General features: G+C 46.8%; 1 protein-coding gene across 3 annotated transcripts; it reads left to right on the top strand.

Moving 5' to 3' along the window:
• Positions 1-302: 302 nt before the first annotated feature.
• Positions 303-19,306, top strand: DNAI2 (dynein axonemal intermediate chain 2). Of its 3 annotated transcripts, none has more exons than XM_078862910.1 (14): positions 303-491; positions 1,923-2,178; positions 2,734-2,895; positions 3,401-3,519; positions 3,746-3,888; positions 5,639-5,752; positions 10,814-10,953; positions 12,275-12,397; positions 14,219-14,442; positions 14,809-14,944; positions 16,241-16,387; positions 16,819-17,055; positions 18,039-18,080; positions 18,679-19,306. In XM_078862910.1, the coding sequence occupies exons 2-14, from the start codon at positions 1,996-1,998 to the stop codon at positions 18,682-18,684; spliced, it is 1,776 nt and encodes a 591-aa protein (XP_078719036.1). In that variant the 5' UTR covers positions 303-491; positions 1,923-1,995; the 3' UTR covers positions 18,685-19,306. The 3 variants fall into 3 exon arrangements, with proteins under 3 accessions (XP_078719036.1, XP_078719034.1, XP_078719035.1); XM_078862908.1 differs by having other exon boundaries at positions 14,809-14,947; XM_078862909.1 differs by having other exon boundaries at positions 303-494; positions 14,809-14,947.
• Positions 19,307-19,836: the final 530 nt, after the last annotated feature.

The following is a 19,836-nucleotide window of genomic DNA, read 5'->3' as shown; positions in this document are numbered from 1 at the left end:
TATGTAGTAGCTACATATGTAGTAGCTACTACAAACGCTACGGGCCCCGCACTTTCAAGGGCCCCGCGCTAAATGCTTTCAAGCTATCAATTCCGGTTCAATGACTCTGCACTTGCTCTATCACTATAGTACTATACCGCCTTCGACTGTTACGAACGACTGGGTGTTTAAGGTTAGCGATTTGTCGCATTATCCGGCTGTTTAGCCAATGAAAAAATACAATGACTTTACTGTGCAAGTTAAAAATGTCCGTGTTTTAATATTCACGTGTTTTTATTTATTAATTTATGACAACAGACGCGACAGGCCCCGCCCCCGCTTCACGCGTCACTGCCGCGTGGGGGCGGGGCGCCGGGACGGAGGGAAAACCTCGCGCCTGGCAACGGGGGACGGCCCCGCCCCCGCCTCGTCGCCATGGAGACGCCCAAGGACGCGGACGAGACGACTTGGTGAGGCGACTCGGCCCGGGAGGACGACCGCCGGTCAACCAGGTTGTGGTGTCCACCCCCTGTGTGTGTCCACCCCCTGTGTGTGTCCACCCCCTGTGAGTGTCCACCCCCTGTGAGTGTCCACCTGTGTGTGTCCACCCCCTGTGTGTGTCCACCTTCTGTGTGTCCACCTCCTGTGTGTGTCCACCCCCTGTGAGTGTCCACCTGTGTGTGTCCACCCCCTGTGAGTGTCCACCTCCTGTGAGTGTCCACCTGTGTGTGTCCACCTGTGAGTGTCCACCCCCTGTGTGTGTCCACCCCCTGTGAGTGTCCACCCCCTGTGAGTGTGTCTGTGTGCACCGCACGCGATTTGTGCATCTGCAAGTCATCTCAGTCTAGTCAACAACCCATGGTATACCACCAGGGCCTGTTCCGTGACCTCCTGGCAGCGAGCCTTCGACACTTCACGTGGCCTCAATGTGCACTTGGCCTGGCACAGGCGCCGCGGTGACGTCACCGTCACTTAGCGGTGTATGGCCGGTATCCTCCACGTGTGTGTGTCCACCACCAACCACAACCACTAACACTGTGTACGTGTTTTACCCACCCTTCTATCGTCAACCACGTGTTTGTTTGAATGATCCGCTCACATATGTGTGAGTCACAGATCTCATACAAGCTAAGCATGTGAGGGTCTGGTTAGTGTGTGGTTACTAACAGGACTTCCCGGGTGTTGTAGATGCGGGGCAGTGAGGGTGGTCAGGAGATGGTGATGATGGTTGTTTGTGGACAGTGTCCCGCATGCCTCCCGTACATTAACCACGCTTGTTCCCCGAGATTGAGATTCGTTTCCAGCCACTGGTTCGTGTCGCGCACCAGCCCAGACCGGATGTTCTCACTTGTCGGTACCACCTGAGGTCACATGACGAGAGTGGTCTCAATGTCTTTATGTGAACAGCAGTAGTGAGTGAATGGTGCGAGAACCATGTGGAATTAGTGAGCGGTCAAGTCATTCACTCGTACTTGCCATATAAATACATCGGTATGACTAAAGTTTTGCGACTTTAGGTGCTTGCAATTCCAGCTCTGTCCCTTAGACGAATAGCAATACTTGTGCGTTGAATGTACATGTTAATGGGCGCTGCGGTGGCGAGGTGTTAACTACCTCGCCTGGTATGGAGGAAAGCGTGGCTTCAATCCCGACGCTGAATGTTGCTGTATATTTGGAGTTTCCATGTTCTCCCCGTGGGCGCGTGGTTTTTTCTCCGGGTTCTCCACTCTTTCCCTCCACGCTGAGGAACATGCATTTAGAGTATTTTGCTGATATAAATGTCCACGTGATGATAAGCCACTTTGTTGAGCTATCATTTGTGGCCAGGCCACTTTAAAATAACTATACAGCTCAGTGGGCCTTACCTGGTAAAATAAAAAAGAGTTTCCTTGAGTAATACAAAAAGTTTAATGTTTCATTGTACCCTTTGTGTTTCTCTGCAGGTTAGAAACAGAAGCGGAAACGTGGTAGTGTCTGTGTGCCGCCTATCAGGCCGGCCTGACACAACGAGTGGAGATGGAGATTGTGTACGTGTACACCAAGAAGCGCAATGAGTTTGGACGCCAATGCAACTTCTCTGACCGCCCGGCCGAGCTGCACGTTGACATATTGCCCGATCCGAGCCTGGCCGCTGACTACATTCCTCGCAACCCGTGTGACATCGGAGTGCAGTGCGTACAGGAGATGTCCGAGCACGAGGTAGGCGCAGCCATTCGCGTCTCACAAGTGCCGCCCTGCTGCGTTGCCCTGCTGTAGTCCTTCCCAGCCGCTGTGCAGCCGCGGCAAGGCCCCAGGTGTGCCACGCCATTTTCTGAATTAGAGGACAGGCAAGCGAGGACAGACGAACGCTCAGTGCCGTTCAATGGCCGATCCAGCCCCCACCTCGCGCCCTCCCCTCGCCATTGGTCACGTATGCACCTCCGATAGCACGATTGGCTATGTACGGTGCGAAAGAAGTTCAACATACGTACGTATGCGCAGTGTGTGGCACACGACCGTCAGCTCCCACCCCCGGCTCTCTCAACCGCCTCTTAGCTACAACGCATTCCTACCCACCCAGGCCCACATGGTGTGCCGTACAGGACGAGCAAGCTCGAAAGTGAGTGATGTAGAATGATATAATTTGAGAAGCACGGGCCTACTATATGGGGCATAATGAAAAGTATTTAAACTTCGATTATAGATAGAGTCGTGGTTTTCTTGCGATTGTCATTGTAAAATTGTTGTTACTTTCCGTCTCATTTCATCTCACAGGTGAACACGGAGCGTTTTGACACAGAAAGTAAAGGTGTAAACCACGTGGAAGGTGGCTGGCCAAAAGATGTCAATCCGCAGGAAGCAGAGCAGACCATTCGCTACCGCAAGAAAGTGGAAAAGGATGAAAATTACGTGAACATCATCACACACTTGGGCACTGTAAGCGTCGCATGCCAACGAAAGATGCTGCACTCACTTGGCACGATGGTTGTGGAACGTTGCAAATGCTTGTCCGACTTTCGAAAAAATTGTCACGAGTGTGTAAAATTATGGTGCATTTAACACAATAAATAAACCGAATCAGATGATTTGTTTAAAGGTTTAGATGACCTACTTTGTTGTGTTACTTTGTATATTTTGGGTTTCATTGTTATTTATTATCACATATGCAGACAATCGGAAATGGATCGTTATGTACAGTATCAGGCCCACAAAGGAAAAGGGATATTGCTGATTTGTATTGTTCATTTACATGACCATGACATTGTTAAGTCAGTCTTTGAATCACTTGACAATCTGTAACCTTCCCTAGGATTATGCAAATAATGAGTTAATAAAAACAAATAGCTGGCATGCTTCCAGAACACAATTTACTTTGCCAAGGGCTGCGTGCACACATAGGGTAATTAGTGCAACCTTGTCTTTTTGCGTTGTTCACCCGTAGATGATGGAGCACTGTGTGAAGCAGAATAATGCCATCAATATCTACCAGGAGTACTTTGAGGCTGAGTCTGTGGAGGTGGAGGAGGAGCAGCCTTCTGCTAAAACAATCAACGTTTTTCAGTAGGTATCCAGATTTTTCTGATCTCTTGCTATCTTCACATTGACCTTCTGCTTTTGGGCAGTACTTCTCATGCATAATTATCTAATTGAAGGAAAATTCTCCGATTAGCGCGGTTGGCTGCGTACGACGCGAAATAAGTTCAACATACATACATCCTGTCTCTGTTGACATTGCCGAAGATTGTTGCCACAGATGTAAATGTTGTGCTTTCTTTTTTTCTGGAAGAGATCCAAATGAGCTGAAACGAACAGCCACACACCTGTCATGGCACCCCGATGCAGGACGTAAGCTGGCAGTGGCTTACTCCTGTCTGGAATTCCAAGGGGCCACGTCGGGCACAAGCTCCGACTCCTACATTTGGGACATAGGCGAGTGGCAAGCTGCAGAAAACCGCTACCACCACATACATCACATACATACTTGGCTTTTTACATGTTATTACAGTAGTCACCATATACAATACTTTTGTAACTTAATTGGAATTGTGCTATAATTGGTCTGCAACGAATCTGCCTGAGCCAACTCACATTGCAGGAAATACTTCACGTTGATTTATATTGGTGCAATATTTTCAATTTCCCCTGCGACAACACAGTTGTTTTGGTTCTAATTTCTATTTGCTTCAATGCTGAAACTTTATTTCATTTTTTTCCCATTTTGGTGACTCGGATCACTCTTGCAATCGAGACTCATCATCGTCCCTTGAGTTCTCACCTGGTTATACAAAATAACTTTAAACTTAACTAGGATTGCACAATCCGTAAAGCTGTCACCCCAACCGTTGGGAGAGAACCACCTCAGGACCCAATCAAAACCATCACCTTGCCATACATAGCAGGGATCACTAAAAATATTTCCAAAATCATGAGCAAATACAAGATCCAGGTCCGATTTAACACAGTACATAAAATTCGTGATCTGATCCCATCTGTGAAGGATGTGATCCCTGACATGCAATACCCCGGTGTCTACAAACTAAACTGTGCCTGCGGCAGTAGTTACATTGGGGAAACTAAGCGACATGTCTCAGACCGTATTCGCGAACACAAGGCGGATCTGAAATACGGTAGGACCAACACCTCTGCTTGGGCTGATCATTGTTTTAACACTGTGGGCACACATGAAATAGATTTCTCCAAGACGAAGGTACTATTTAAACCCACTGGCTATCAACAAATATTTGTTCATGAAGCCATCCAGATATATAAATACAGACAATTTCAACTGAGAAGATGGGTACAAACTGAGCAATCATTGGAATGACGTTATTAACCAGGTAAAGTCATCACTGGCTGTGATGCTTCCATCCTACCTGCCTATGTTAGCAGGTTTTTCCGACTCTCTGAGTTACATTACCTTGTTAAATGTCTTCACATTAACAGGCTAAATGTCTCACTAACATAGCTGCTGCTCCCTTTTCCTCGATGTGGTGGTGGCGTTCGTTGTTTAATAGGCTGAATGTCTCTCATTAACACAGCCGCTGCTGCGGGAGCCGTCTCACATCGACATGCTAATCTCTCATCTCGAGCAATACAATGGCTTCTTCAGCACTGTAGCCACCGTGGGGTTACATTAACATATTGACATGCTAATCTCAAGTAGCATAATAGCCGAGGTATATCTAGCTCTGCGATCTTACATTTACTTGCAAATTCCATCTCTAGCCCCGCCCACTTACCCTTGGGTTTTACCCATCCCAAACCGATATAACCTCTGGCTGCAGTAGCTCTGTCGCTACATTTCTTCTTGCCTCAGCAGTCCGCCTGCTGTATTTTTTCACCTGAAGACGATTGCATGCTTTGCGATCGAAACGTCGTGATTTATTATTATTTTATTATTTTTCTATCTACGGGACTTTACCGAAAGACCCAAAGAGTATGAATTCCTGCAGTCCCGAAAGCTTTCAGTCAAGATTTAACGAGGGAAATTGGGGCTGCCGGCTAATCATGTGGTGGCTGCCTTCCTGCGTGTCTGTGGTAGCTCTTTGCATCTCTGAGTGTTCTCTCTCTACGAGAGTGAACTAATTCTCTGCGCGTCACAAGTTTAAGTTATTATTGAAATATGTTGTTCCAATCATGTCCCATGTTAGGTAACGATGCTTGTTTTCTCTGCGCTCAGAAACCCCCAATAAGCCGGAACTCGCTCTGAAGCCGGCATCTCCCCTCGTGTGCCTGGAGTACAACCCGAAGGACTCACACATCCTCGTGGCTGGCTCATACAATGGCCAGATTGGTTCGTACATAGCAACCGCACGTGTATGATTACGTGGGCCCTTTAACGTGTATTTGCCATCAGTTCATACAGCACAGTTTGGCGTGTCTTTGTGTTGTGTGTCTCTTTCTACATGTGGTTCTGCCTATGCTGTTTCTGTGTGTCTTTGTGTTGTGTGTCTCTTTCTACATGTGGGTCTGCCTATGCTGTTTCTGTGTGTCTTTGTGTTGTGTGTCTCTTTCTACATGTGGTTCTGCCTGTGCTGTTTCCGTGTGTCTTTGTGTTGTGTGTCTCTTTCTACATGTGGGTCTGCCTATGCTGTTTCTGTGTGTCTTTGTGTTGTGTGTCTCTTTCTACATGTGGTTCTGCCTATGCTGTTTCTGTGTGTCTTTGTGTTGTGTGTCTCTTTCTACATGTGGTTCTGCCTATGCTGTTTCTGTGTGTCTTTGTGTTGTGTGTCTCTTTCTACATGTGGTTCTGCCTATGCTGTTTCCGTGTGTCTTTTTGTTCTGTGTCTCTTTCTACATGTGGGTCTGCCTATGCTGTTTCTGTGTGTCTTTGTGTTGTGTGTCTCTTTCTACATGTGGGTCTGCCTATGCTGTTTCCGTGTGTCTTTGTGTTGTGTGTCTCTTTCTACATGTGGGTCTGCCTATGCTGTTTCTGTGTGTCTTTGTGTTGTGTGTCTCTTTCTACATGTGGGTCTGCCTATGCTGTTTCTGTGTGTCTTTGTGTTGTGTGTCTCTTTCTACATGTGGTTCTGCCTATGCTGTTTCTGTGTGTCTTTGTGTTCTGTGTCTCTTTCTACATGTGGTTCTGCCTATGCTGTTTCTGTGTGTCTTTGTGTTGTGTGTCTCTTTCTACATGTGGGTCTGCCTATGCTGTTTCTGTGTGTCTTTGTGTTCTGTGTCTCTTTCTACATGTGGTTCTGCCTATGCTGTTTCTGTGTGTCTTTGTGTTGTGTGTCTCTTTCTACATGTGGTTCTGCCTATGCTGTTTCCGTGTGTCTTTGTGTTGTGTGTCTCTTTCTACATGTGGTTCTGCCTATGCTGTTTCTGTGTGTCTTTGTGTTGTGTGTCTCTTTCTACATGTGGTTCTGCCTATGCTGTTTCTGTGTGTCTTTGTGTTGTGTGTCTCTTTCTACATGTGGTTCTGCCTATGCTGTTTCTGTGTGTCTTTGTGTTGTGTGTCTCTTTCTACATGTGGGTCTGCCTATGCTGTTTCTGTGTGTCTTTGTGTTGTGTGTCTCTTTCTACATGTGGTTCTGCCTATGCTGTTTCCGTGTGTCTTTTTGTTCTGTGTCTCTTTCTACATGTGGGTCTGCCTATGCTGTTTCTGTGTGTCTTTGTGTTGTGTGTCTCTTTCTACATGTGGGTCTGCCTATGCTGTTTCTGTGTGTCTTTGTGTTGTGTGTCTCTTTCTACATGTGGGTCTGCCTATGCTGTTTCCGTGTGTCTTTTTGTTCTGTGTCTCTTTCTACATGTGGTTCTGCCTATGCTGTTTCTGTGTGTCTTTGTGTTGTGTGTCTCTTTCTACATGTGGGTCTGCCTATGCTGTTTCTGTGTGTCTTTGTGTTGTGTGTCTCTTTCTACATGTGGTTCTGCCTGTGCTGTTTCCGTGTGTCTTTGTGTTGTGTGTCTCTTTCTACATGTGGGTCTGCCTATGCTGTTTCTGTGTGTCTTTGTGTTGTGTGTCTCTTTCTACATGTGGTTCTGCCTATGCTGTTTCTGTGTGTCTTTGTGTTGTGTGTCTCTTTCTACATGTGGTTCTGCCTATGCTGTTTCTGTGTGTCTTTGTGTTGTGTGTCTCTTTCTACATGTGGTTCTGCCTATGCTGTTTCCGTGTGTCTTTTTGTTCTGTGTCTCTTTCTACATGTGGGTCTGCCTATGCTGTTTCTGTGTGTCTTTGTGTTGTGTGTCTCTTTCTACATGTGGGTCTGCCTATGCTGTTTCTGTGTGTCTTTGTGTTGTGTGTCTCTTTCTACATGTGGGTCTGCCTATGCTGTTTCCGTGTGTCTTTTTGTTCTGTGTCTCTTTCTACATGTGGTTCTGCCTATGCTGTTTCTGTGTGTCTTTGTGTTGTGTGTCTCTTTCTACATGTGGGTCTGCCTATGCTGTTTCTGTGTGTCTTTGTGTTGTGTGTCTCTTTCTACATGTGGTTCTGCCTGTGCTGTTTCCGTGTGTCTTTGTGTTGTGTGTCTCTTTCTACATGTGGGTCTGCCTATGCTGTTTCTGTGTGTCTTTGTGTTGTGTGTCTCTTTCTACATGTGGTTCTGCCTATGCTGTTTCTGTGTGTCTTTGTGTTGTGTGTCTCTTTCTACATGTGGTTCTGCCTATGCTGTTTCTGTGTGTCTTTGTGTTGTGTGTCTCTTTCTACATGTGGGTCTGCCTATGCTGTTTCTGTGTGTCTTTGTGTTGTGTGTCTCTTTCTACATGTGGGTCTGCCTATGCTGTTTCCGTGTGTCTTTTTGTTCTGTGTCTCTTTCTACATGTGGTTCTGCCTATGCTGTTTCTGTGTGTCTTTGTGTTGTGTGTCTCTTTCTACATGTGGGTCTGCCTATGCTGTTTCTGTGTGTCTTTGTGTTGTGTGTCTCTTTCTACATGTGGGTCTGCCTATGCTGTTTCTGTGTGTCTTTGTGTTGTGTGTCTCTTTCTACATGTGGTTCTGCCTATGCTGTTTCTGTGTGTCTTTGTGTTCTGTGTCTCTTTCTACATGTGGGTCTGCCTATGCTGTTTCCGTGTGTCTTTGTGTTGTGTCTCTTTCTACATGTGGGTCTGCCTATGCTGTTTCTGTGTGTCTTTGTGTTGTGTCTCTTTCTACATGTGGGTCTGCCTATGCTGTTTCTGTGTGTCTTTGTGTTGTGTGTCTCTTTCTACATGTGGGTCTGCCTATGCTGTTTCTGTGTGTCTTTGTGTTGTGTCTCTTTCTACATGTGGGTCTGCCTATGCTGTTTCTGTGTGTCTTTGTGTTGTGCGTCTCTTTCTACATGTGGTTCTGCCTATGCTGTTTCTGTGTGTCTTTGTGTTGTGTGTCTCTTTCTACATGTGGGTCTGCCTATGCTGTTTCCGTGTGTCTTTGTGTTGTGTGTCTCTTTCTACATGTGGGTCTGCCTATGCTGTTTCTGTGTGTCTTTGTGTTGTGTGTCTCTTTCTACATGTGGTTCTGCCTATGCTGTTTCTGTGTGTCTTTGTGTTGTGTGTCTCTTTCTACATGTGGGTCTGCCTATGCTGTTTCCGTGTGTCTTTGTGTTGTGTGTCTCTTTCTACATGTGGTTCTGCCTATGCTGTTTCCGTGTGTCTTTGTGTTGTGTGTCTCTTTCTACATGTGGTTCTGCCTATGCTGTTTCCGTGTGTCTTTGTGTTGTGTGTCTCTTTCTACATGTGGGTCTGCCTATTCTGTTTCCGTGTGTCTTTGTGTTGTGTGTCTCTTTCTACATGTGGTTCTGCCTATGCTGTTTCCGTGTGTCTTTGTGTTGTGTGTCTCTTTCTACATGTGGGTCTGCCTATGCTGTTTCCGTGTGTCTTTGTGTTGTGTGTCTCTTTCTACATGTGGGTCTGCCTATGATGTTTCTGTGCCTGTGTTTTATCACACTTTACTTCTAATTCAGCAATCTTTGGAAGAACGTTAATCAACCAGGCTATGTGTTAACTGTGTGTTAACCGACCCTCTGTGGTGCATTGCGTTACACTTCTTAATTTTACTAAATTTGCTTTCTCAAACTTTCGATTTTCTTGCTCTAAACCATCGTCTCTCCTCCGGCCACTGTGGTCCGGAATTCCACACTGCCCCCTCCTTGTCCCCTCGTGCGTCAGCTGGTCCCGCCTCCCCAGTCCTCTCTGCCCCCCCCTCTCTATTTAAGGCCTCGGCACAGATTCTTTGTCCTTCTGTTGGTCTTGGTGTGTGTCATGCCCGGTGTGTCTTTGTGTGTGTCTCTCTCTGCATGTGTGTCTGCCTGTGTTGTTCCCGTGTCTGTGTTTTATCATTCATTCTTACCTGATGGTTGTTTGTGTTACAACCGAAACGTCGTATTTTATTATTATTTAAATATATTTTCTACGTGACTTTACCGAAAGAACCAAAGAGTAATTCCTGAAGTCACGAAAGCTTTGAATCTAGTTTAAATCTCTTTGTGTTCCGGCATGCGTACATTTTCTGTTGTGATGGGATTTCTCATCACAGATTTGATGCAGATAGAATGTTAGGCGATTATACAGAGACAAAGATCCCCAGTACAGCCTTAACGGATTGTAGGGGCAAGTGCTGTTAGCGAGCACCTATTAAGGACGGCACAGCACACAAGGGGTGCGCAGCACCACATCCGGCTGCCTTTGTCTCCCTAGTGGTGATGTTTACACATTATACCAGATACTCATTTGAGGCTGAATCGACCTAGGGGAGGCACAGGATTGGTTCAGAAGATAATCGTCACTGGTGTTGGTCATGAGCAGCAATAGCATTCGGGTCTCCGGGTTCGTAGCACAGTACGGTAACCACTTCACTACCGTTCCCCAATCCCACTGATTCCACAGGGCACCATGACATCATAACTGCAGGTTATGTCGTCTAAGTGTCTGCTATTATTGGAGGCTGCCCATGTGTATAAAATGTTTACTATTAGCCAGACAATTGTGCGGAATGCCATAGATGCTACGAAAGTAGAGTCAGACGTGACTTTAAATTAATGTATTAAAGGCTGACGATGAGCACAATTTTAGTCGAAGCTCCTCACCGTGGAGGTAGAGGATTTGCCGGCACGCTTGACTCCTGCTGTGCTGTGGTTATCACCGCATGTGCAGTCTCCTGCTGGGGTTATGCTGTCCCTGTCCATTGCACTGATTTCATATGAAAAGTGTTGGCAGCCAATCACAGACAGTCGCAGGTATTGTGTGGCTGGACACACGTGCCTTCTGACCTGGAGGCCAATCACATAAAGCCACTGATATCACATGGTAGTCAAAGTTTAACATCAGTCATCATCGAAGAGCCACTATTCCCTCGGAAATATAAGCCTACATTAATATTACTTTCAACAGTCACAGAATGTCTTAATAAAAATAAAAACCACGTTCCTTGTCACGTCTATAGCCTATTGGGACACACGCAAGGGCTGTCAGCCCGTGGAGACCACGGCCATCGAGCACAGCCACCGGGACCCCGTCTACAAGGTCATCTGGCAGCAGTCCAAGACCGGCACCGAGTTCTTCTCGTGCTCCACCGACGGGCAGGTGTGTTGCATGGTTCGCTCCTCGCCGGTGGTCAGTGAAGGCTAACGGTGGACAGTAATACTGCACTTGGAAGTGTTCCTGGTTATTCCTCATACTGATGAATTGCATAGAGCAGAAACTGGAACCACATGAGATGCAAACACTTTGGTGGTACCAGCTTCTTTGTACAGCCAGGGGAAGTGAATCGTGATCACATGTGCTTGTAGACCTTGCAGGAAACACAATCCAGTGGTGGACGATCATGTCATAATCACAAATTCAACGTACCATCTAGAACAGTGGGTCCTAAGCTCCGGTCCGCTGGCCACTGGTGGTAAATCCGCGGAACTGTTGCACATCTGGTTTTTGTGTCACAAAACACCACGTTTTTACTGCACGGTGACTCGCAGAAGTTTTTGGAGGGTTTACAGTTGGGCCCCGCGGGTGCACAATGGTTGGGAACCACTGCTCTAGACCCATTGAGTGAGGATAAATACTCAACCCCCATCCCCAGCATTCCCCTGGTTAGTGTAGTTATTTATTATTAAGTAATATGATCCTTGTTTACACAGGAAAGTCTCAACTCTTTTTCAGGAGGGTCCTTCCAAGTTTACACAGGAGGGGCGATGTTGCTGCTACATGTTATCCCAATTGAGTAATTTGCAGATAATTTCTCATCCTTGGGATGTGTTCGCCAAAACCAGTAGCACTGCGCGTGTGGGTGTGTTTAGCTATGGGAGTAAACTAAGAACCCAGAGGAAACCCCATGCAGAACAGGGAGAGAGTTGGGAATCAAACCCAGGATGAGGCACAAGTGTTACCACTTTGCCACCCTGCCCCTGAGCTAAGAGTCCCCTGTGTTAATAAGATATAGGCATATTTTAGCCGGGCACATGCCTGTAATCCAGCAGCACTGTGGAGGCGAGGGTTGGTGGATCGCACGCATTTTGTGAAACTCCCTTCCCACGGACGTCGAGGAGAAGCCGTATCCTGACTTGCCAGGAGAATACAATACAGCAAAAATATGGACTCTTACTGTTTGAGATAGAGTGTTTCTCCCTCGCACACGTGGATTTTCTCACGTGTAAACACGAATTAATTGGCCGACAACACCTTAATATATAGAGGACCGCAGAGCTTGCGGCGGCTAAACGCGTGGCTGATTTCCCACTTATCTGCAGTTCTTCGGACCTCTGAGTCGAATACTGTGTGCGTTACAAGTGAAACTGATTATATTATTCTAATTAATAAGTAGTCGACTTGAGTTGCACAGGCTTGGCGTGCGGGCGGGTGGGCGGTTGTCCAGGGTGGAGGGTGAGATCTCTGGGCGTCCGTGTGGCAGGTGCTGTGGTGGGACGTGCGCAGGATGACGGAGCCCATGGAACGCCTCGCGCTCGACCCTGCCAAGAAAGGGGATTTAGACAACGCAATGGGAGCCACCTGTCTGGAGTTTGAGCCCACCATGGTACATCAGACCGACTGAATATAATAACCATTACTATTATAATTGTAAGTGTTTTTTCTAAATATTAAATCATGTCTTCACACTCGCAGGTGCGTATTTAATGAATGGTTGAATTATTGTTGCCTTGAGACTAGTTAATGGATCTCCTGATTGTGAAGGTAACAAGCCTTCCCACATATTTGGCTCCCAGAGACTTATGGCAGCAGCGAACACGAACGACTGCACTGATGAGTCCTCAAAAAACACAAAATAGCCATGCGTTCAGTTCTTTTTGAGCTGGTGGTCTAGACAAGGCTGAGAGGTGTATACATGCAGTGCACATATTTTACGTGTTTTAACATCTATGGATTGAATAGTTTGATATTGCAGTACTAATAGGATGTAAATCTCTCTAAACTTTAAGCAGTGCGACCGGTGCTTACGTGCACCAATGCTGTGTCGGGTTCATTAGGGCGTAATCAGTCGGCAAGCAGAGTTTCATTTGCTGGAGTTAGCTGGTGCAGCGTCATCGCAGCGTCGTCCATGTCTGTCGTTCCGTGTCTCGGCTTTTTATGAGGCAGTAAATAGTTTACAGGGTAAATATTTAGGGCTTCAAACACTTTTGGTTTATGAGTGAAACTAGTGACTTGTGTAGTGTTGTCGACAGTGTGCAGTGTATAGTATAGGGACAAATGTATATCGTATAGCGTAACATCATTATCACCATCAGCCATGGTTGATCCATAGCTGGATGAAAGCATGTCCATGCTGTCACCATACCTCATGGTTCTGTGATGCCGCAATCCATCTCGCTCCTGCCAATGAGTTGATTTCATTGGCCCATCTCTTTGCTTGTTGTCATCTCGGGCCCGTTCTCTCCATTTGCAGCTATTCCTTCATGAGTCGCATCCACCGGCCATTGTCCCATCTCGCGCTGTGTCCCACAGAGACCCACTTACAGTCAATACCATCGACGTCTTACAACTGCATTTGTTCTCTCATCCACATGCTCATACCTCTGACTTCCAATGTAATTCCGACTATGCACCTCTCCCTGCTTTTCTGAGCACTTGTCAGATTCTTCTGATCTATCTGCCATCACAGGTAATATGCACTGATTTAAAACTTTCATCTTTGCCAAACCAGTATGTTACTTTTCACGATCAAATTCAGTTTTCTAAAACTAGACCCAATTTTACAAACGATGTATTCAACTCCAAATGGAAAGTAGAACACAGCACAACACCGTAATGGTTGTCGAGTGCAAAAGTCTGTGACCACCTGCAGACAGGAGGACAGCAGTTAGATCGGTGAGTTTGATGTTGGAGTGAGGATTGAGAGGGGTGAGCGTCCATCAGAGTTCTCGGCCAGCACAGCCATGAAAGCAATGGACGCGTTTGTTCAAAGGTAAGCGCAGCATGAGATGGACGTGGAGAAGCCCACATGAGGGACATTAGGCAGGAGAAGTTGCCATAGTTGGCTCTCCCTGAAAATTCCCTTTGGAAAGAACTGGAAAATATGACGTGTTAAAATTCAAAAAAAGGTCCTCGTCTTAAAGAACAGTAAACATCTTGACTTAAAGCTTTCATGACTGCAGGAATTCATATTCTTTGGGTCTTTCGGTAAAGTCACATAGATACTACGCGACTTTACCGAAAGATCCAAAGAATAACAGTAAATATCTTACAATTTCACAGTGACATGCGCGTTTGATGTAATTGTCATTTTCCTACAATTTCTGGATGTTGCCAGCTGACAGCATCTTGATGCAGTTGACAGCGATCACTGGCGTCTGAGGAGGGAATCCTCCCGTATTAACCTGACACGCCGTGTCCCGCGCAGCCCACCAAGTTCATGGTGGGGACAGAGCAAGGGATGGTGGTGTCCTGCAACCGCAAAGCCAAGACCCCGGCGGAGAAAATCGTGGGCACCTACAGCGGCCATCACGGTCCTGTCTACGCCCTGCAGCGCCATCCGTTTTTTCCCAAAAACTTCCTGACCATCGGAGACTGGACCGCTCGCATCTGGTCAGAAGAAATCCGTGACTCGTCCATCATGTGGACAAAGTGAGCGCAAGGAACCCGTCTCGTATTTACTGTTATACTCCGTTCCCTGCCATCTGGCGCTGTGGCTGGAGCACTTGGCTCATGATCGGTCTCAAAGTTCAGACTAGGGCTGCCACCTTTTCTACAGATGGCACCGAGACATATCCGCCAGTCAGCCTAGGTCTATCATAACTATGCAGGTTATTGTAAAAATGAAATTCACCAAAATACCGGTAACCAGATCTCACTACAAATCAATTCCTGCTACCCGAACGCAGATCTCAATTTCCTGAACAGGTGGCAACTCGAGTTAAAATTCGGGTAAAGGTCATTTCAGCGAGCCCCTGCGATGCTGTGCGTTAATAGCCAAGCGGTGGTTCCCTGCAGGTACCACATGTCCTACCTGACCGACGGCTCCTGGAGTCCGGTGCGCCCGGCCGTCTTCTTTACCACCAAGATGGATGGCTCGCTCGACGTGTGGGACCTGCTGTTCAAGCAGAACAATGCGACTCTCACTCTGCAGGTAGTAGTAACAATACGCGTTTTTATAACAGCAGAACTCATGCAAACTGCAAACACGTTAGATGCATATTCTATTGTTCTTTCGGTAAAGTCACGTAGATATAAAAAATAACAATAAAATAATAAAAATAAAGTGAATAAAAATATCACGACGTTTCGATCGCAATTCAAGTGGTCATCATCAGGAACAGGGAGGTTAGCCTCTGAGGGCAAGCTGTTTATAAAGGTTTAGAGATGGGTGGGGCAGCTAATGTTAATGTCGGAGAAAGCTCTGACACCGGCAGTAGGTCTACACCAATCAAAGCATTGCACCTCGCTCCACACACCCACACTGCTGACGGTGGAGGATACCAAGAAAACACAAATCAAGTCATGACCCAAAGTGGTTGATGACATCTTTCCAATGATTGCTGAGTCTATAACGTTCCTCTCAGTTGAAATTGTGTCTGTGTCTGTATATATGGATGGCTTCATGAACCAATCTTTGTTGATATCCAGTAGGCTTGCAAAGTTCCATCGTCTTAGAGAAATCAATTTCGTGTGAGCCAGCCGCATTAAAATAATGATCATCCATGGCAGAAGTATTGGTCCTGCCGTGTTTCAAATCTGCCTTATGCTCACGGACACGGTCTGAGACATGTCCCTTAGTTTCCCCAATGTAACTGCTGCCGTTAGATGCATATAGATGAATATGTTTCCAGCCGATTAATGAGTGTTCATATGAATGGGAGGAAATCAGATAATTCAAAGAAAACCCACAGTGTGCAAGGGGGCAATACTCTATCCCTTATAGGTTGAATAGTGATATTAGTCCGCACTTTGCTGTGCCGCTTCTCCTGGTGAGCCAGGGTACAGCTCCTTCTCAACGGCCACCGGTAAGAAGGGGGTTTGACAACATCTGTGTGTGATCCACCAATCCCCACTGCTGCTGCTGCTGCTGCCTCCGGAGTGCTGCCGGACTCCATGCGCGCTGCCCCTGCTCCTTCAGCAGCTGGCGCCACCCGCACGCAGCGCCTCATGGTGCTTCACTCGCAGTGGGGTGTGATACGCTCGTCCACGGTCACTGTGCCACATCACCGCCTGTCTGTGTTCACAGACATGCTCCAGTGACTGGGTTAACATTGGATAACGTACCCGCGTGCCCAAAGAAGAACGTATTTAACCAGTCCATGTTAATGGCATTTAACACGTACCAAACACTTGGACATTGTCAAATAAAATGACAGAAATGGAAAGTGTGCAAAGACGCATGGAAAGGTACATCCTTGGAATGACATTGCCTGCGTTATGTGTCTAGGTGAGCGATGAGCCCCTGCACAGCCTGCGGATTCAGGACAATGGGCGGTTTTTGGCGTGTGGGTCCCAGAACGGCACAGCGACGCTCCTGGAGCTCTCCTCCGGTCTCTCGTCACTGCAGCGCAATGAGAAGGCTCTCATCACTGCAGTAAGTGAGGCCACATCCTCCGTTACAGTTTGGGGATACCCTTGACCTCCTTTCATTCGGAGCCGTCTCCACAGAAAAGTCACTTTAGTATTTGCGTGCGATTTACCTGAACTAATGGCATGTTACAAGGTCCGTCAAGATAAATAGATTGTCGCGGCCAATGCTGCTCAAGCTACAAGGCCTCATTGCGTCAGATTCTGCAAAAGTTGCACAGCTGGCACCTCAGACATCTGCTCTTACAGTCTCCCACCCTCTGGGTTTAGGCGGGGTCCTACAATGGATCGACCCTTACTGAATACAGATTTGTAGGGTACCACTGAAAAAAAAAAGCAGCCATTATTCTGTCGACAAAGTGTCATTTTTGAAAGGGGAAGTTTGAAGCAGAGCATGGTGTTTAACGCCACCTTTTCTGCCTGCCTTCCAACGCCGAGATGTTCGAGCGGGAGACAAAGCGAGAGAAGATCCTGGAGGCGCGACACCGGGAGATGCGTTTGAAGGAGAGGGGCCGCTCGGAGCAGGGACGTGACGAGGAAGGGCGCGAGAGCCAGGCCGAGGAGTCTCGCCACGACCTGGTGGCGCGGGCCGAGCGCGATTTCTACCAGGCGATCGAGGAGGAGCGCAGCCGCCACGCGGCTAAGGAGAGCCGCCGGCACGGCGACGACGAGCAGGTACCGGCACAGCCTCCGGCCTCCCCACCAGCCATGCTGCCGTGTTTGGCATGAAGGGCTCTTTTACTGACGGCAGGGTTCCACGGTGAACGCTCGTGCCTGGCAGCAAGAAGCGCTCAGATTGGGTTACTGCTTCCAGTGCCTTTGTGTGTTCTGAAACCCGACAACGCACAGGAAACTCATGCAGAACAGGGGGAGAATGGTAAATCTCCACACAGAACGACGTCCGTGTCGGGAATTGAACCCAGGGACGTCTTACTGCGAGGGACGAGTGTTACCACAGCGCCGCCGCTCTGCCGCCCATGTTTCTGTGTTAACGTTAGGATTCAAGTTATTATTTGGTAGGAGCCATTAACTTTTTGGCGAAAGAGTCTGTTGAATAACCCATGTGGAAATGCATATCAGCCTTCAAAAGTAGCTGCTTTGCACATGTGGATATGCAAATGTTGATATATAATTGTTAACCAGTAAAATATTAAATGTTAATGCTCTTGCTGGTATGTTGTGAACACAGTTACAACAGCAATAACGTTTCAGCTTTTACTCTAATTGTGACTGAACATTGATTGTGGCTTTTGTCAGTTTGATAACCTGGTCAAGTGGCCTAGCACTAGAAGCAGGCAGCTCGCAATGGGAGCGTGTAACTGGTCCAGCTCAGCCCATCAACACTTTTCGGGTCAATAAAATTAGTACCATAGCACTCTTTGGAAAAGTCAACAGTGGTGGTAGTATGGATAGATGCACCCCCACCAAAGGAAAGAAGTTCCACTACTGGGTCAGGGCTGAAACGAGCACCGCCGTGATCATCATTTGAGGAGGAAATCACGTTGACTGTTATTTTTAAACTTACAAGTGTTCAAAAATCATAACCCCAGTAATGCCATCCACTGCAGCGCAATTCATGGAAAACTTACAGATTGTTACTTGCCAGGGGCTTTTATTGATTTATTGTTTACGAACATCCCAATGTTGTTTTTGTGCAGGAAAAGGGAGCTCTGGAGGAGGAGGAGTACGAAGGAAAAAAGGTAATGCTCGTCTTTTTTATTTTGATAATATTGATGGTGCCTGCAGTAGTTCGTGGCAAAAGCTTCAAAGAGAAACAGCACAATAGGATTACGAGTGGCTGCGAAAGCTTTCGTGTGATGCCAGCTGCTGGGCTGGCACCAGGAGGGGCAGGTTCCAGGCGGCCCTGCTGAGCAATCTAACGCCTGGCCTAATGATAGACACCACAAGAGAAAGAGCATCCAATATTCGCCGGGTGGTGGTGGTGGTGGCTATGCATGCCTGTAAACCATAACTTTGGAAGTGAGCTTTGGTGGATCGCATGAGCCTAAAAGATGGAATATCATTTCATTTCCATGAATTTGTAATAATAAAAAATTCTCTCATACACGGTTTTATACGCGTATCATGAACATAGAATGGAATTTCATTAGAATGTTTCATTATGCACCTAGTGTTGTGTAATATGTATTATACTGGCGTTTTGGATAATAATAGGAACTAAATTAATCGGAGATGGACACATTATCGTTTTTTTACTTGTTCAATGCGTGTCTTGCGGACGCGTGTGATTTTGCCGCTGGACGCAGTGTGAGTGAAGCCGCCGCCGTCTGTCTGCAGGATTAGCCAGGAACTGGCTGCACCGAGGGTGGAGGCAGGATCGGCAGCGCGAGACGCGGGCTCTGCACCACCGGTCTCATCGACGGGGATAGCCTCGTGCACTCCATCCTGGAGTTTATAGCGGCTGTTCGAGTTTCAACTTGGTAATACGCAAGACATACTATGGGAATGAAGCCTGTACTATGTCTTCTAAGGCAAGTGTGTCTATGTTCGAGTTGTACTATGTAAGCCAAGTGTGTCTATGTTCAGGCTGCTTTCATTCAACTCGGCTTCTTTTGCACTCTACTGTCTTTATCCATTCATGTCGATTCACCTTGTGCCTCTTTTGGCTGTGTTTTTTCATTAAAGTGATTGCCTGCTTAAAATAGGCACTGCTCATCTCCTGTTACAACCCTAAGCCAGTGGTGGAAATTCCACGTTCCCATGGCAGAGGTGACTCCCTCCATTTTATAACCACTGTTGACATCACCACAAAGGGGTCATTCATTTTGAGTGACCCTGAAGGGATGATGGGCCGAGTTATCCCCCAGCCAGACTTAAATTGAAAGCAGCTCAACCGACCACTGACCCCACTGCTGGGTCACCTGGCATGGATATTTCCCTTCGGGTTCATTATATTCCAGTTCACTCTTTTGTCTCCTGTATTATCTGCTGTCCATTTGATGATTCCTGTCTGATGTATTATAGCAGTTCTGCAAATAAACACAGAATAAAAATTGCACGTGCCTTACAGAATGAATTTAATTTGTTTATTTTTAATTTTACAACGACTGTTGTTATTAATATTTGAGTTTTTTTGAGTTAGAGCGCGTAAATATATAAATGTGTTGTTAAAACCCGCCACCACCCGACACAGCCAACTAGTAAGGGTTGTCATGTAAACAGAACACTAGTACAGCACACCGGTGTGTTGGAGAGCCAAGCCACAGCATTTACAATCTGAGTACGTTTCGCCAGTAATTACAACCAGCTTCATCAGGCGACAGCCAGATTTGTGAAGTCTAACTGTTTCGTTCCTTATATAGAGGTGTAGATGTGGTGACCACACTGCGCTCTTGCGCAAAGTTGGGGGGGGGAGATTAATGAGTCAACGTACATTATGCATGTGCATTATACGAGCCCTTTGATCTTGTCCTTCCTGTCCATTGTGTATTAAAA

The sequence above is a fragment of the Lampetra fluviatilis genome, chromosome 15, assembly GCF_964198595.1.
Source record: "Lampetra fluviatilis chromosome 15, kcLamFluv1.1, whole genome shotgun sequence".
Lineage (NCBI taxonomy): Eukaryota > Metazoa > Chordata > Hyperoartia > Petromyzontiformes > Petromyzontidae > Lampetra > Lampetra fluviatilis.
The sequence above is the reverse complement of the archived record's forward strand: the minus strand, read 5'-3'. Positions and strand labels throughout refer to the sequence as shown.